Genomic DNA, 17657 nt, shown 5'->3' with positions numbered 1-17657 from the left:
AAAATCAATTTAAAAAATATTTAAAGGCTTCAGGACAACCATCCAAAAAAAAAAACAAAAAAGGTTTAAAAAAGAACATCCCCCATTTGTTAAATGCTGTTTAAAACCTTGTTCATGGTAAAATAAAAATCAGCACACAACATGAAGCAAAAACTCAAAAGCCCCCTCCTCACTTCATCCTCAGTAAAATGAAGGTTAATAGATTCTTGAGTTTCCTACTAGAAAGCAAACTTTTTAAATAGGAGAGGGCTTACTGGGTATGGGGCCCGAGGGGGCTTCTGAGGTGGAGGTTTCACTGGTACATAACAGCATGACCAAACGTCAAGCAGAGTACTTTTCTGTATGTTTCTGAATATTTCAACAAAGAAGTTAAACACAGGAGGCCAGAAGAGAAACAATACTGTAATTTGAAGCTAAGAGTAGAAAGAGCACCAAATATCTGGCCAGCAAGACCTTCTGAATAGTTTACCACTAGAGTCACAAGGAAGTATCTAAAAAGAAACAAGTTGTTAGAAAGGAGCAAACAACTCAGTGCTACGGAACTACGGAAACACTGTTGTAGTAACACTGTCCAGATAAAAATCCTTTCAGCAGCTAAGGGACAACTACCCAGAGACTATTTTAGAAAAAGAAATTGCTTTCTTTTCAGTTATTTTTAAGATGGGCTCAAATTTCACTACTTTTCTGCCCAAATACTTTGCTGTCCTATTTCAAGAATGCAGGAAATAGAGGAACACAATTTACTGTTTAATAACAACAAGAAATAGAACTGGAAGAATTTCTTTTTTCAATGTGGTCTGTTTTCTCTGGTCTTCCTGTGGAAGCGAGCGGACAAACATTTGTTCTGAGTCCTTTTCCCCAATCAGTTCCTCTTTACGTCTTTACAAATGCAAATCTTTTTTAATTTGGCTATGTGGCATACGGGATCTTAGTTCCCTGACCAGGGATCGAACCCATGCCCCCTGCATTGAAAGCTTGGAGTCTTAACCCCAGGACCATTCGGAAAGTCCCTACAACAGTGAATATTATTAGAATGTTTATGTCTGGCATCAGTGCGCAAGAGCTGGGTTATTTCACGGGTATGGACCTTAAACGTTGACACTAAGAGAGTCTATTCACTGGAAAAGGCATTTTAAGGTCTCTACGTGGCCACACTCATAGGTGGCTCTCATCATCAGTATTCCAAGTGTTGGCCCTGCCTGAACAGGAAGTCAGCCTCAGGTGAAGAGATGAGGAGCATGAGAGGCCCTCAGGACGGGACTAGGGACTGACTGGCCCTCATGTGAGGTGACACCCCGACCATCCAGACTCTGCTGTGGGCGCCTCGAGGTGACCGTCACATGTCGGCCAGCCTCTGCAGAGCGGCACTCAATGGACCACTGGTTCAACTGCTGACACAGACCCCAAACCACTACCTGCAGAAAGCCCTGGCTCCCTATTCAGATGTCCTCCCATCACTCCAGAGGCACCGAGCAAACATTTCAGGTTCAGAGCAGTGTCAACCCTACTATGCATGTGCTTACTGGGTTTTCAAACACACAGGTCTCTCTTTAGCCTCTCTTTAATCAGCACCAGGCTTCAGGGAACCCTGACCTGGCCTGCCAGCCAGCCTTCATCAGAAGTCACGCTAAAATCATCATATTTCGGGAAGGAGGTCTGATCCCAGAATTATCAAAGACACTTAGAAACATTTGTTGAATGAAATTCAACCTTCGAACTTGGCCAGAAAAAGACCCAGGAGTTCCAGCATCACTTTGCAGATCATGTTTTACTCGAAGGCACTGCACGTGGATGGAAGCACGATGCAAGATCTAGATCCTAATCTTCATTTCGGCAAACGAGGAACTGAGGTGGGAGAGGTAGGAGGACTCCATGGATTTCTTCCAGAAAGAGAAGTCAGGGGAGGAGGTCGTGGAGGCGAAGATGTGGAGAGGGAGGAACCTCCATTTCAGAGAAGGCCTGGCAGCTGACAAGCAGCCAGCTTTCTGTTCAGGTAGGAGAGCTGTCAGCAGCAGGCAGAGACCTCAAGGCATTTTGGCAGAGATCTGCATTGCCTCATACTCAGAACTCTGAATACCTGTGGCTGCTGCCAGGTAAGGATTCTGGGTCCACCTGGTCTAAACATATCTCAGCTGCTAGAAGACTAACTGCTGCGAGCCAGTCCACTGAGGCTGGGACAGTCTGCGGGGCAGAGCACCAGGTGAGCAATGACGGCCCCACCCTTCTTAGTTCTAGTGTCTTCATTTCTCAAATCTCCTAACATCCAGGAATTTTCTTCCAACACAGGCAGAGACCAAGTTGCCAAACAACATCAACAGGTCACATCTGAAGTCTGAGAGTGGGTGCGGTTAAAATAAACATGGTGATAAAGTCACTGTAAGTGACAGTGGGGAGAGGCTAAAGGTAAGACACACACAGAGACCTTTTAAAATAGTGTGTGTATTTTTTATTTTGGTCTGTGAACATCACACCATGCACTGACTCTGTTACTTACAGGTTTTAACCATCTTCATAGAAATCCAGCTCTTCTGGAAATACAGTGAGATGGAACTTCAGCAAACTGTGGCCCAAAGGAGGAGCCCAGGCACATTGCTTCTCAAAGGGCCAAGTGAAGTGAAAGTGAAGTCGCTCAGTCGTGTCTGACTCTTTGTGACCCCATGGACACCAGGCTCCTCCGTCCGTGGGATTTTCTAGGCAAGAGTACTGGAGTGGGTTGCCATTTCTTTCTCCAGGGAACTTCCCGACCCAGGGATCGAACCCAGGTCTCCCACATTGTAGACAGACACTTTACCATCTGAGCCGCCAGGGAAATCCAAAGGGCCAAAGTGCGCAATAGGGGAGATGAAGACTTATGTCATGCTCAGCCATGACCACTTGTTAAATGACAGGGACTTCTATTTCAGCCACCCTTGAGTTTCTTCTGGCCTTGAATCCTTTCTTCTCAAACTGAGCTTAAAGCAATTCAGGGATTTTTGCAAGGAGAGAGGATTTGTTTTGCTCCAGCCGCTTTTAATTCAGTGCTGTCCAAGACTACCCTTTCTCCCTGCCTCACAAGCCAGTACTGTTGGCCAAAGGACTTCTAACATTTATCTGTACATACAAAGTGCTTCACAGAATGTGGTATTTCTACCACTGACCTGCAGTCATACTGACTTTCCCGGTTCAGGCAGTTAAGCATTAACATTAAATTTTCTGCCTTCTGTGCTCGAGTAAAATATCTGCAGCCAGCAAAGTTCTCTTCAGTTCTGACTCTCTGATTACAACCATTCCAGGTACCAAAGGGCTGTAGGGCTGTTATCCCTTTCCTTCAAGAGAAACTAACAAAATGGTATGGCTTAAGGACTGGGCAGAGTGAAAACTGACAAAGGAAGCACCCAATAGCCACGTTTATGGCAGAGTGACTCCTCCTCTCATCCCCAGACCCTGGGGTCGACCATTTCCTGAACGCACAGATATTTGTCGTTAGTGGTCCAGGGAAGGCGCTCAGCCTCCCTGAAAATCTTCCCAGGGGAACAAACCACAGAGGCTACAGATTCCCTCTGTTACATTAACAGAGGTGGTGCAAGGGTCTGCACGGCCAACCTTTAAACTACCCCAAAACGTAAGGAATTGAGCTGTCTTAACCAAAATATACAGCTTAAGGAGTAAGAAGTGGAGACGACTGAGAAAGAGTTCCAGGGTTTCCAGAGTTCACGGGAGGGCAAAAAAGTCGCCAAGTAACTACAACCCATGCAACAAGTACCAAAGCAGCGGTGGGGCCCGGCGAGGCGGCAAATCGCTGAACTGTGAAAAGGACTGGCCCGGCACCTCCCGCGAGGCCCGGCGGGCAGCAAGGGGCAGGCTGCCCTCTGCTTCCAAATCTCCCCGCCAGCTCGTCCCGAGGCCTGGCACGGAGGCAGCCCAAGCAAAAGGATCGGCATCACGCCCCTGGGGCGCCCCGAGCCTAGGGCCTCGGCCCCCTCCTCGCCCCGGGAAACCCGAGCTCTGTGATCGCCCTGAAACTCCGCGGAGATGTCTGGGCGCTGGCTGGCGGGGGCCGCTCCCCGGCTTCCCTCGAACCGACGGGACGTCCCACGCCCCGCCAGGGCCGCCTCGGGCCCCCTGCACCCCGGCAGGACCCCGAGACTGCGCTGCCGCCTCGGGCCGGAACTGCTCCCCTGCCTCCCTTGACGCCCGCCCTTGGCCGGCCCAGGCGCTCCTCCGCAGGCTCGAGCCCCAGGATGCCTCACCTTGGGCGGGAGCCGGCGGCAGCGGACGGCGTTCTAGGGCTCAGAGCATCCTTGGTTCGCAGGGAGCCAGGAAGTGGGGCCGCGCGGAGCCCGCAACCAGTTATGTAACCGGCAGGGGCCGCAGCCGGGACGGAGGCAGCGGCCGGAGGCACTTCCGCCTCCCGCGCCGGCCGGCGGCACAAGCGGAAGCCCATTGGCCAGCGGCGTCCACGTGGGGCGGCACCTCGCGACGCCGACGCCGCCATCTTAAGAGCGGGCGGGCCTCGCGCGAAGCCTGACATCGGAGTGGACACTAGAGAAGCTGGGACGTCGGCGGTGGAGCAGCGGAGGCACCTCTAGGGGGCGCGTCTGCTAGAGGCTCGCGAGGCTCTGAGAGCCGGCGGAGGGGCCGGACAGGTCGGGCCAACCCTCGCGGCCCGAGCCCGGCGGGCGTGGACGCCGGGGGCGCGGTCCGGTTGGTAGCCGGCGGGCTTCGGGTTCTTGGGCTGAGCGCTGAGGCTCGCAGCCCTCCACTTCCTGGCCAGCGGTCCTCTCGTTTGGTTTGGGGCTGGAGCTTTTCCATCCGCAGCGTCTGACGGGGCTAGCTAGGGAAGCGTGATCCGGTGGCCAACGGCGGCTGGAGGGCAGCACCACCCGGCTCAGCGCCGGACGTCCGCGGCAGCCAGAGTCCAGTTTCTCCCGTGTAAAGTGGGAGAGGGGGCAGGAGGAGGGGTGTCAGTTGCCCTCAAGTTGGAGGAGGCTCTACTCAGCGGTCCCCACCCCATTTGGCACCAGGAACCGGTTTTTATGTTAGACAGTTGTTCCACGGACCAGGGATGGGGGGATAGTTTTGGGGTGATTCAAGCATATTTATTATACACTTTATTGCTATTATTATTACATCAGCTCTACCTCACATCATCAAGCATTAGATCCTGCGGACTGGGGACTCCTGGTCTACATCACAAAACCTAATTCAAATTTTGTTACTAAGGGACTTGTGTTGAGCAAAATCTGATGTTAACTTTAAAGGATATATTTATCCTTTGCCTTCAAATACCTTTCACTGGTAATACGGCCAAAGGATGGAATAAGAAGGCTAAAATGATCAACCCTCAAAGGACCTAATTCACACCCAAATAGACATTATGACAGATTAAAACAGTCTAAAATCACACTATCTTATATACGTTAAATGCATATTCTTTAACATTTTGACAATGAAAAGGTACCTAAAGAGATTAGAAGTCTGAAAGGTAAGTAAACAGATCAAGAGTAGTGTAACAAGGGGATATGTAACAACCCAGAAAGTCTATTGTCTACACAATAAGATGTTAGTGGCTGGTGGAACCTTGATTTGTGTAAAGCAGCTTATATAATATTTATATTTTCTTTTAGTAACAGTTTCTCTAAGTTTCTATTTTAAAAGCTGAAAAATTATGGACAAAATGAAAATAGAATACAATTTACAACTCTGTAGAGTTACAGTTTTAAGTACAGCAAACATGCTGTTGTAAGCAAAAATGCTGTGGTTAATGTGTTTTGGTCCATTCAAAGGGCATTTCAAGCATTCTATATAGTTAGTTGTCATTATTAACTTATAATCAAACTTGTAAAAAAAAACTTTAGTGTGTCTATTAACATAATCAAACTTGTTAAAAAAACTTTAATAAGTTTAAAATAACTATAAACTTTAATATAATCAAACTTGGAAAAAAAAAAACTTTTAGGATAGAACAATCAAGAGTGAGGAGGGTATAAAATGCATACTTGAAGTCCTACACATTTTCTAGAGATGGGCTGCAAATGTAGCTGCAGTCTTTCCAAAATTCACTTTGAAGTGAGAACTGGTTACAAGATCCAGCAAGTCAGTGTGTCAGAGTAATTGTCCCCTAGTATCCACTGTCTTCCTCCTCTTTTTTTTTTCCCCTAATGTAGACCATTTTTTAAAGTCTTTATTGAACTTGTTACAATATTGCTTTTTATTTTATTTTATTTTATGATTTGGGTTTTTGGCTGGGAAGCCTATGGGATCTTAGCTCCTCAACCAGGGACTAAACCCTTACCTTCTGCCTTGGAAGGCGAAGTTTAACTACTGCATTGCCAGGGAAGTCCGTCCTCTACTTTCTTTTTTAAAAACAACTGATCAATCACATCCTCATATAGTAGTAGAACAGTACCCCCTTTAGCAGGCAAAGAGCTAACAAGTTAAGTTTGTACTACTTAGCCTCCTTTGCAGCAAGATGAAACCATCTGCCAAAGTTTTTACCAGTGAACAACAGTGGAAGTGATGTGAGCAACTTATGTTCTCAAGCATGTCCTTAAGAGGAAATTGTTTAAATATTAGTAACTGGTGATGCTAGGTGAAAAGTACATAGGTGTTTACTGCATTATTCTTTCAAATATTCAGAGGTTTGAAATTTTAAAATTAAAAAGATGAGATTTAAAAAAAGGAAAATTGCTAGTTTAGGGCTTTCTTGGTGGTCCAGTGGTTAAGAATCCGCCTGCCAATGCAGGGGACATGGGTTTGATCCCTGCTCAGGAAGATCCCACATACCGCAGGGTAAGTAAGCGCACGTGCTGCAACTACGGAAGCCTGAGCACCCTAGAGCTTGTCCTCCACAACAAGAGAAGCCCCTGCACCACAACTGGTGGGAAGCCCCACTCGCCACAACTGGAGAAAGCCTGTGTGCAGCCAACGAAGACACAGCACAGCTATAAATAAATAAAAATTTTTTTTTTAAAGGAAAGTTGCTTATTTTCCTCATCCTTTCTCTTGCCTTCCGTCAGTTCCTATCAACAGAACGTGGAGACAGTGGTAAGCCCTTTCAGTTACACAGGAGGCAAACCCTGCCAAGGTTCTTGCTACTCAAAGTGCTGTCTTATGGTCCAGCAGTATTAGCATCACCTGGGTGTACTTAAAATGCAGGCTCAGACCTTAGAGACCACAGGCAGGAAGGGGCATCTCCTGACCACAGGAACTGGCTCAGGGAACTCTGATTGGCACTGAGCTCAACACAGATTGGTCCTCTTAAGTCTCTGCCTTCCTGGTTTCTTTTTCTCTGTTATTGGTGTGTTTTGAGATACTTCTTCCAAGTGATCTAAGAGATCACTGGCTTTAAGATGATCATTCTCTCCTTCAATTTAGTTACTGAATGTAAATTTGAAAACAAAACATGCTTTTCAGTTCCAGATTCATTTAAAGCCATGATGCACTGGGACTTCCCAGTGGTTAAGACCCTGCCTTCGAAAATAAAGGCAAAAAAAAAAAAAGAATCTGCCTTCCAATGCAGGGGATGAGGCTTCAATCCCTGATCGGGGAACTAAGATCCCACATGCTGTGGGGTAAATAAGCTCGAGAGCTGCAGCTACTGAGTCCACATTCTCTAGAGCCCAAGCTCCACAGCAAGAGAAGCTCCTTCGCACCCCAACTAGAGAAGTCCCTGCTCAATGCCCACGCAAAAGTCAAAATAAATGAATAAACAAATAAAACTATGATGCATTCTCTTGGATCACAACCTTCCTGACACCCAGGAAAACAACTGGGTTTCCAAAACCAGACTTTCCAGGTAGACCTCAAAAACATTTTTTCAGGATCCCAGAAACAGAGCATGAAGAAGCCACTTCATGGCAAGTGCTACACACAGCTTGTTGACCAGCATCTGCTTTGCCTGAGAGGACATGGGACTATCCTTGGAGCACTCCCAGGAGAGGAGACAGGCTCCAGGAGACTGGCTTGAGGTGAAATGGATTGTTCTGACTCATGGTTCTGATGGGTTTATTAACATTTGCATGGATCATACAGAAATCCACTGCATTTCTTCACACTAACAATGAAGGGGAGAGCAAAATAAAAAAATCCCTTTTGAAACTGCCCCCCCCAAAAATATTTAGGAATAAACCTGACTAAGGAGGTAAAAGGCTTAGATGTTGAGAACTATAAAATAATGATAAAGGAAATTGAAGATTATTCAAATAAAGGGAAAGAGATCCCATGCTCTTGGAGTAGAAGAATTAATGTTAAAATGCTTGGGCTTCAGAGAGATGTTGTGGGGAGGGGGGTGGAAGGGGGGTTCATGTTTGGGAACACGTACACCCGTGGTGGATTCATGTCAATGTATGCCAAAACCAATACAGAATTGTAAAGTAAAAATAAATAAATAAATTAATTAATTAAAAATAAAATAAAATAAAATGCTTGGGCTACTCAAAGCAATCTATGGATTTAATGCAATCCCTGTTATTTAATTAACTGTGATATCTTTCACAAAATTAGAAAAAGTAATACTAAAATTTATATGGAACCATAAAATACCCAAAATTACCAAAGCAACCCTGGGGGAAAAGAACAAAGCTGGAGGCATAATCCTCCCAACAACAGTAATCAAAACAGTGTAGTATTTGCACAAAAACAGACATATGGATCCATGGAACAGAACAGAAAGCTCAGAAATAAACTACATAACTATGGTCAATTAATCTTCAACACAGGGGCAAGAATATACAACGGAGAAAAAACAGTCTCTTCAGCAAGTGGTGCTGGGAAAGTTGGACAGCGGCATGTATATCAATGAAGTTAGAACACACCTTTACACTATACACAAAGATTAACTCAAAATGGCTTAAAGACTTAAATGTAAGACACAAAACTAGACGAGATCATAGGCAAAACATTCCCCGACATACATTGTAGCAATATTTTCTTAGGTCAGTCTCCCAAGGCAATAGAAATAGAAGCAAAAATAAAAAACAAATGGGACCTAATCAAGCTTACATGTTTTTGCACAGCAAAGGAAACCATAAACAAAATGAGAAGACAACTAGGAGAAAATATTTTTAAATATGTGACTGACAAGGGCTTAATTTCAAAAAATTTACAAACAGGGACTTCCCTGGTGGTCCAGCGACTAAGAGTCCATGTTCCCAATGCAGGGGGCGCAGGTTCCATCCCTGGTCAGGGAACTAGATCCGGCATGCCACAACTGAAGACCCCACATGCCACAACTAAGTCCAAGCACAGCCTAAATTAAAAAAAAAAAAATTTAAACATACAAACAGCTCATACAACTCAAGCCACAGCTAAGTCCCAGCACAGCCTAAATAATTTTTTTTTAAATATACAAACAGCTCATACAACTCAACAACAAAAACAACCCAATCAAATGGGGAGGAGATCTAAACAGACATTTCTTCAAAGAAGACATACAGATGGCCAGTAGGCACATGAAAAGATGCTCAGCTCTGCAATTATTAGAGAAATACAAATCAAACCTATGAGGTACAATCTCACACAGGTCAGAATGACCCTCATTAAAAAATCTATAAATAAAAAGCCAGCAATTGCACTTCTAGGCATATATCTAGAGAAAACCATACTTCGACAAGATACATGCACCCAAATGTTCATTGCAGCACTATTTACAATTGCAAGGACATGAAAGCAACCTAAATGTTCATCAACAAAGGAATGGATAGAACTTCCTTAGTTGTCCACTGGTTAAGAACTGGCCTGCCAATGCAGGGGACATGGGTTTGATCCCTGGTCCGGGAAGATCCCACATTCCATGGAGCAACTAAGCCCATGTGCCACAAGTACTGAGCCTGCGAGCTGCAACTCGTGTGCCCATGCGCTGCAGCTACTGAAGCCCGCAAACCTGGAGCCTGTGCTCTGCAACAAGAGAAGCCGCTGCAACGAGAATCCCATGCTCTGTGACGAAGAGCAGACCCTGGTCACTGCAACTAGAGAAAGCCTGTGCATGGCAATGAAGACTCAGCACAACCAAAAGTAAATAAAAATAAAAAAATTTAACAACCCGAGGAATGGATAAAGAAGATGTGTGCCATATATACCCTGGAATATTACCCAGCCATAAAAAGGAATGAAATTGGGTCATCTGTAGAGATGTGACTGGACCTAGAGATTGTCATACAGAGTGAAGTAAGTCAGAAAGAGACAAACAAATAGCATATATTAATGCATATATATAGACTCTAGAAAAATGGTACTGATGATCTTATTTGCAAAGCAGAAATAGAGGCATAGATGTAGAAAATAAATGTATGGACACCAAGGGGGATGGGAGGTAGGATGAATTGGGAGATTGGGATTGCCCATATATACACTATTGATACTGTGTATAAAATAGGTAACTAATGAGAACACTGTATAGCTCAGGGAATTCTACTCAGTGCTCTGTGGGTGACCTAAATGGAAAACAAAGCCAAAAAAGAGGGGATATATGTATATATGTAAAGCGCGATTCACTTTGCTGTGCAGTAGAAACTAACAACATTGTAAAGCAACCATACTCTAATAATAATTAAAAAAGAAAAGATACATGCAGCTCAATGTTCACTGCAGCACTGTTTACAAAAGCCAAGACATGGAAGCAACCTAAATGTCCATTGACAGACCAACAAGGACCTACTGTATAGCACAGGAAACTCTACTCAGTATTTTGTAATAACCTATATGGGTAAAGAACCTGAAAAAGATTCAATATATGTATAACTCAATCACTGTGATGTATACCTGAAATTAACACAACATTGTAAATCAACTACACAACTTGAAGTCTTGTTAATTGTCATTGTTCAGTCGCTAAGTCATGTCCAACTCTTTGGACTACAGCACACCAGGCTTCCCTGTCCTTCACCCCGGAATTTGCTCAGATTCATGTCCACTGAGTCAGTGATGCTATCTAACCACATCATCCTCTGCTTCCCCCTTCTCCTTTTGCCTTCAATCTTTCCAAGCATCAGGGTCTTCTCAAGTGAGCCGGCTGTTCACCTCAAGCAGCCAAATAACAAATTGGAGAGGGTGTGTAGAAAAGCAGAACCTCCTACAATGTTAATAGGAATGTAAATTATGCAGCCACTATGGAGAACAATATGGAGGCTCCTTAGAAAACCAAAAATAGAGTTTTCATATGATCCAGCAATCCTAGTCTTGGGCATATATTACCAAAGGAGAAAGGGAGTGGTGGAGGAATAAATTAAGAGTCTGGGATTAGCAAATACAAACTACTATATATAAAATAAATAAACAATAAGGTCCTACTGTATACCACTGGGAAATATATTCAATATTCTATAATAAACCACAATGAAAAGAGAAAAATCCATAAAATAGATCTACATGGGCAAACAATCTCTCTAGGGAATTTCTGGTGATCTAATGACTTGGACTTGGTGATTTCTCTGGGTTCAATCCTTGGTCTGGGAACTAGGATTCCACAAGCTGGTTGGCATGGCCAAAAAACAACTATCATCACCACAACAAAAAAGCAACAAGGAAGCCCCCACAACTCTCTGGATACACGTAACTGTAAAGAAGCAAAGACTTTATCACATTTGTATTGGAAAATAAGTGAAAGGAGAAAATTTGCATGGATCAAAGATAGTTCAACCAGGAATCAAGTAAGTTGCTTCCAAAAAAAAATTCCTTTGGCTGAAAAATGATGCAAGTGTATACTTGGATGACAAAGGATGATACTGATTTCTGCAATTAAAATTGAGACAGAGTCACTTAGTCACTAACAGGGTCTGGACAGTATATTGGGAGGATCTAATTCTCCATTTTTCTGTCAGTGTACCCTGAGACTGGGCTTACCCATCAGAATCACAGAAGAGTGAGGTTTAAACCAAATTCTGGCTTACTTTCTGATAGTTAAAAGTCACTAGAATGCTCCTACTCTTGCTCCAGACACCTCTTCTCTTAGTGTTCCTGGGAAACTAGATCAATAACCAGAAACTTGGTAAGCAGGTTATAAGAGGAAGGGAAACAGTCTTAAAAAAAAAAAAAAAAAAAATTTAACCTGGAGCCCTGGCTTTGGGAGTGTGGAGTCTTAACCACTGGACCACCAGGGAAGTCCCTCAATACATTTTTAATTTTGTTGGCATTTTATGTACAACTTGGTATCACATTTTTAAACTTACATTGGAAACATTTCCCCATGTTATCAAAAACTTCTATATAGCATCTTAATTGGCTGCAATGTTTCCTCCTGCAAAAGAGGAAAAATACTTAGAAATTAGGTCATTTCCAATTTTTCTCTACTGTAATTCTTCAGTGAACATCTTCATGTCTTCCCATCCATTTCCATTCATCTTTTTCCATTTTCAACATATCTCCATGGCACTTACTGCCAGCTGTCTCCAATATCTGCTTCCTCCCTGTCACTGTAATAGCACTTGTGCTTTTTAGCTGAGTGTGGGCTGCCAGAGTACTACTACTAGCTTCCTTGCCTCCTTTGAGCTAGGTGTGGTTATGTGACCTCCTGACTAAGATCTAGAGACTGGAATGTGAACAGAAGAGATAGGTGCATCCTCCCAAGAAAATATATTGAGACGTACTCAGAATTTTCTATGAAGATAATATCATCCGTGTTTTTGCAAACACATTTGTAAACTGAAAACTTCTTTGAAACTGCCCTCTGAAGAGAGAGATTCTGAGCTTTTTTCACCTGGGGAAGGCAAAGCTGTATTGATATACAGGCCAAAAGGTCACAAGCAATTAGTGCAGAGCTGCGGAAGGAGCTCAAATATCTAATACCACACCCCTATACTACGGCACCCAGTGCCAGTAAAGAGGATATATTTGATAATGGGGCAGATCGACTGTGAAGTATTAGGTGGCCTACAGTGTCCATCGAAGCAATCGGATGGCTCTACTGCCGCTTGAGGCCCGTTGTGGCTCTGAGCTCAATCTGGGTCGGTTGGGCTGCATTCCCCGGGCACAATGCCCCTAGAATACTTTGGACATATCAGCAATCCCGCCTATGCCGACCTGAACTCTGCCCACGCAGATGATATCCCATTTACATTCCACCGCCTCGCAGTCCACCCAAGACACAGGTCAAGACTAGAACCCGTACTCCTGGCCACTCAGAGACCTCACCCCGACTCGACCGAAGTTTAGGACCCATGGGACAATGCCTGCCGAGCCCACATTTCAGAGCCGATACTCTTCGGGTACCGGATTCTCCTCATCTGCTTGCTCTCCTTCTTCCTTGAAACATTACGCCCCTCCCTCCGTGGTCAAGCTAACGTTCCACTTCCTCAGGTCGGCGGGTAGGGAGCTCACAGAGGAGACCCAGGTAGCGGAACCGGAAATGCTTGGGAAAACCGAGGGAAAACTATATCTCCCAGGATGCCCGGTGAGCCTCACCCCTCTGAGATCACGCTAGCCAATCACAGGGCAGAGCTGCGGAAAAGCAGCAGGGTAGACCGCGTCCCGCGGATTTCTCAGCAGGTCTAGCGTAAGGGAGCGTAGGCGCTTAGTTGTGCCTCGGCTCCCGGTCTCTAGTCTCAGCTGCGCGTTGCTTTTTGTTGCTTTTGCAGGCTTTCTGAGATTTTTAGTCTCGGAGCCCTAGGTGGGGCCCGACCAGCCCGGGAGTCTGCCTTTCCGAAGCTGAGCCCGGGAGTGGAGTTATCGCCTAAGGTCTTAAAGGATTCGGGGAAGCGAAGGGGGTGCGTGGAGGAGCTCGACAGCCGAATTGGCCCCTCAAAGGACTATTCTCTCCCCTCCCTTATCTGCCCCGAGGTCCCTGTGGCGACTGGAAGAAAGCACTACCACCACCCCACCCACCCCCCAAGATGGCATCCACACTCCCTACAACCGAGGCCCAGATGAGACCAGGTCCCTTCTCTTGGTCCAAGGTCCGGTCGCTCCTTTCTGGCCTCCGCCTGGCCTCTTGTAGAAGAGGGTTAGGCGTGCCGGTCGTGATGCAAGGGCTCCTGATCCCCGTGAGCGCTTTCACCAAGCTGCCTTTGTTCCTACCTAAGGCAGAGAGAAATGGCTAATCAGAACTGGCCTTTTAGAACCTCCAACTGGGAACAGGGCCCATAGGAGACTACATAAGAGTACCTCAGAGTATTTCTGAAATGCTGCTCAAACTTAAACAGTTTTCTAAGCTTCATTCCACACCTGTTGAATGAACAGAAACAAACAGAAACCCCAGGTGATTCTTAATCACACCAGAATTCTATAGGATTTATAGAACTGGTGAATTTAGCGAAGGAGAAATAGGCCTGGATATGACTGCGCTTAACAATTAGTGTAAGGAGGAAGAAGGAGAGGGACCAGCAAAGGGAAAGATATTGGGAGAATCCTAGACCTCGTGTTCGATTTGTGATTTCTTCCTGGGCTGCTCACTCATCTCCTTTCTCTTAGAGCAAGGGTCCCCAACTCCCAGAATTTAGAGTCTAATGCCTGATGATCTGAGGTGGAACTGATGTTATAATAGATGTAGAGTGCACAATAAATGTAATGTGCTTGAATTACCCCCAAATCCACCACTTCCCCATCCCCCCATCTCTGGCTGTGGAAAAGCTGTCTCCCACGTAACCAGTCCCTGGTGCCAAAAAGAATGGGTAGCGCTGCCTTAGAGCAACCCTACTTAACTCCCTTGCTGAGAGTTGTTCCCTCTATTCTCTTCTAACAGACTCTTCCAGAACTTCTCAGGGTTTACCGTTTTGGTCCTTATACAACTGCCTCCAAAATTACATCTATTTTTACTCCCTCCTTCCTAAATCCTACCTCCAGCCCTCAGAACCCACTCATAACCCCACCCCAGTGCTCAGATACCTTTTCCAACAAGCTCTTGCCTCTGATATTTCTAGCTTTTCTCAGTATTCCCAGACTGAGTAAGGTAGTAGCTTTCTGGCTTGGCCTGAGATGAGCTGTCCTGTTGTTTCAGGGACCAGTGTTGTTTGAGGACCTGGCTGTCTATTTTTCTCAAGAGGAGTGTGTGAGTCTGCACCCTGCCCAGAGGTCCCTCAGCAGAGAAGCGACACAGGAGTGTTTTGAGGACAAGGCCATGATTGGTAACACAATTGTTTCCTCTGTTTTGGAACTTTCTAGGATTAGGATTGCATATCTCAACCACGTGTTGGTATGGGAGAGTGGGACCTATCCTTGAATTATTTATGTGGAAATGACAATAACTTGAATGAGAGTGTGATTTTCAAAGGGTGAGATGAGTCTTAGGCAAAAATCAGTAATTCCCTGGTGGTCCAGTGGTTAGGACTGCCCAAATGGAGAACTAAAATCCGGCAAGCCAAAGGGTGTGGCCAAAAAAAGGGCAAAAATCCTGTCTATTACAGTGACTGTGGTTTTGCATAAGACATGGCAGTATCTGGTAATCATTCCGAATATTTGTTATGGTCAATTCATAATTTTACTTGTGAAGTTCCATTAGTATGGGTTACTATTATTTGGAAATTTTTAAAAAGTTGGAAATTGCTTTAATCGTAAGGGAATGGTGTGCCTTTCTCACTTAAAAGGAGCTATATGTAGAAATGTCCCCATGCCTGAGTAAATTTTATCCTTGACTAGGGTTGACTATTTGAACTTTCCCATAACTCACATTTTATATTTTCTACTTCTTTCTTCATCATGTTGTTTTCCTCTAACTTCTTGAACACGTGAAGCACATTTATAATAGCTCTTTAAATGTTCTTTCTACTAGGTTTGTCATCTGTCATTTCTGGGTCTGCTTTTGTTGATTGATTTTGCTTCTAGTTATGGGTCATATTTTTCTGCTTGTTTCCATGCCCGGTAATTTTTGATTGGATGTTGGCCATTGTGAGTTTTATGTTGTTGGATGCTGGTTTTTGTAAAACAGTTTTTGGACTTTGGTGTGGGGTGCTAATTTAAGTTACTTGGAATCAATATGATTCTTTCAAGGCTTGCTTTTTGTTCTGTAGGGTGTGTTCAGAGCAGTCTTTAGGGCTGATTTGGCCTCCTGCTAAGGCAGTGTCTAAGGATACTGCCTGATGCTTTGTGCGGCAAGGACTGTCTCCACTTTGGAAGATTAACTACTGAAGTGTTTTGTGAACTCTGGAGCTTGCTCTTTCTATTCCTTTTTGGTGGTTCTTTCCCTGGCCTGGGGTTGTTTCCTCACATGCATGTACAGATTAATATGCAGCCAGAGTCTTAAGGGGACCCCATCTAGATGCCCAGAGCTCACTGCCTGGACATCTGCCCTCTTCTCTGGTATTTTGCCATCACATTCTAGCTGCGTTGACTTTCCTAAATTTGGTCTTCTTGAATCAGCTAAACCACTGAGGACTGGGTTTCCACACACTGCCCTGCAGCCCAGAAACCCTTTCTAGGCAGTGAATTGGGGCAATCATAGGGCTGTTGCTTTGGAAGGAAAAGAAAGTCCCTTTTGGATTGACATAATGGCTTTATAAATTATGAATATTTGAGAGAACACTAAAAAGGAATGATTTTTTTGTTTCTTTCTGGCAGGCCTGAGTTTTGTCAGCCATCCTACAACTTCCTGGTCCTCTGTGTAACTATCAATAGTTTGTTCTTAACCCAGTACTACTTGAGGGTGTTTATATTTTGTTTTTATCAGCAGAAGATGATAAGATTGAGATTAATCAGCAGCTACATCTAGAATCTATGGGACTTAAAGAGCTTGCCCTAGAAAAATGTTCCCTTGCTGTGTCCCTCATCTATTACCCAGAAAAATGCTCTGAGCATGGAGCTGGAAACTTTGAAAGGAAAATAGCAGGTGGAACTTCTGCTTGCAAGAAAACGTTCAGAAGCCTTTTAGTTACCATTGAAAACCACACCCCGAAGATAGAACTAGCTCAAAGTTTAAGAACCAGAGCTCTTCCCAAAATTCTTCCATTTCCCAAAGAAGAAACCAAAAAGTCATACAAGTGTCCTGAATGTGACCGAAGCTTCAGTGGTAGTTCATACCTCGTTTGGCATCAGAAAACACATGTAAGTAAGAAAAAGTGTAAATGTGATGACTGTGGGAAGATTTTCAATCATAGATCCAACCTGAGAGCTCACAGAAGAAACCACACTGGCGAGAAGCCATATAAGTGTGCACAGTGCGGCAGCAGCTTCCGCCAGCCCTCGCACCTGTCTCAGCACAGGAAGACCCACCTGAAGGAGAAAATCCATAGGTGTGGCATATGTGGAAGGGGGTTCACACGGCTCCGGGGACTGTCACAGCATCAGAAAACCCACACTGCCACAAAAGCCGGCGATAAATATGTTGGTCAGAAAACAAATCTTGCTTTACCTGAGGAAAAGCATGGGTCAGCCGCCCAGCAGCTGTGCAGTCCCAGCAGGAAATCTTTGGGCAGCCCTTGTATCCCTGCCCGGGAGAGGACAATCTGAACACTACAGCAATTGAGGGAAAATTGCTTTCATTCTCAAAATTCAAACCCTTAAAATGTCCCGAGTGTTCGAAGACCTTTCTTTCTACCTCTGAGCTTATCTCTCATCAGAGCACTCACAGAGGGGAAAAGCCCCATAAACCCAAAACATGCCCGGAAAGTTTTATTTTGGACTCAGAGCTTCCATGCCACCAGAAGAGTCACACAGGAGAGGAACCTTTTAAATGTACCAGGTGTGGGAGAAATTTCAGGTTGAAAACACATCTTACTTTCGATCAGCAAACCCATTCACAAAACACTGTGTAG

The 17657-nt window shown here is 44.8% G+C and overlaps 2 protein-coding genes across 7 annotated transcripts in view; one reads left to right on the top strand and one right to left on the bottom strand.

Annotated features, from left to right (window-relative positions):
- NAA60 (N-alpha-acetyltransferase 60, NatF catalytic subunit) overlaps positions 1-13284 on the bottom strand; it is a 26279-nt gene extending 12995 nt beyond the window's left edge. The window contains exons 1-2 of one of the 6 annotated variants that reach the window (XM_040255478.1): positions 13159-13284; positions 12147-12214 (exon numbers count right to left, since the gene is read on the bottom strand). The gene's annotated coding sequence lies outside the window, so the exon portion shown is untranslated. Of the gene's footprint in view, positions 1-2494; positions 2571-4229; positions 8218-12146; positions 12517-13107 lie in introns of those variants that run through there. The other 5 variants (XM_040255486.1, XM_040255459.1, XM_040255469.1 and 2 more) reach the window with 5 other exon arrangements.
- ZNF597 (zinc finger protein 597) lies at positions 13142-17657 on the top strand. The gene is made up of 6 exons (XM_040266394.1): positions 13142-13272; positions 13551-13679; positions 13753-13868; positions 14892-15035; positions 16574-17230; positions 17341-17657. Exons 1-6 carry the CDS (start codon positions 13142-13144, stop codon positions 17655-17657), a joined length of 1494 nt encoding a protein of 497 aa, XP_040122328.1.

This window comes from Oryx dammah, unplaced genomic scaffold, assembly GCF_014754425.2.
Source record: "Oryx dammah isolate SB20612 unplaced genomic scaffold, SCBI_Odam_1.1 HiC_scaffold_2, whole genome shotgun sequence".
Taxonomy (NCBI): domain Eukaryota; kingdom Metazoa; phylum Chordata; class Mammalia; order Artiodactyla; family Bovidae; genus Oryx; species Oryx dammah.
This window is presented reverse-complemented; position numbering and strand designations above follow the sequence as displayed.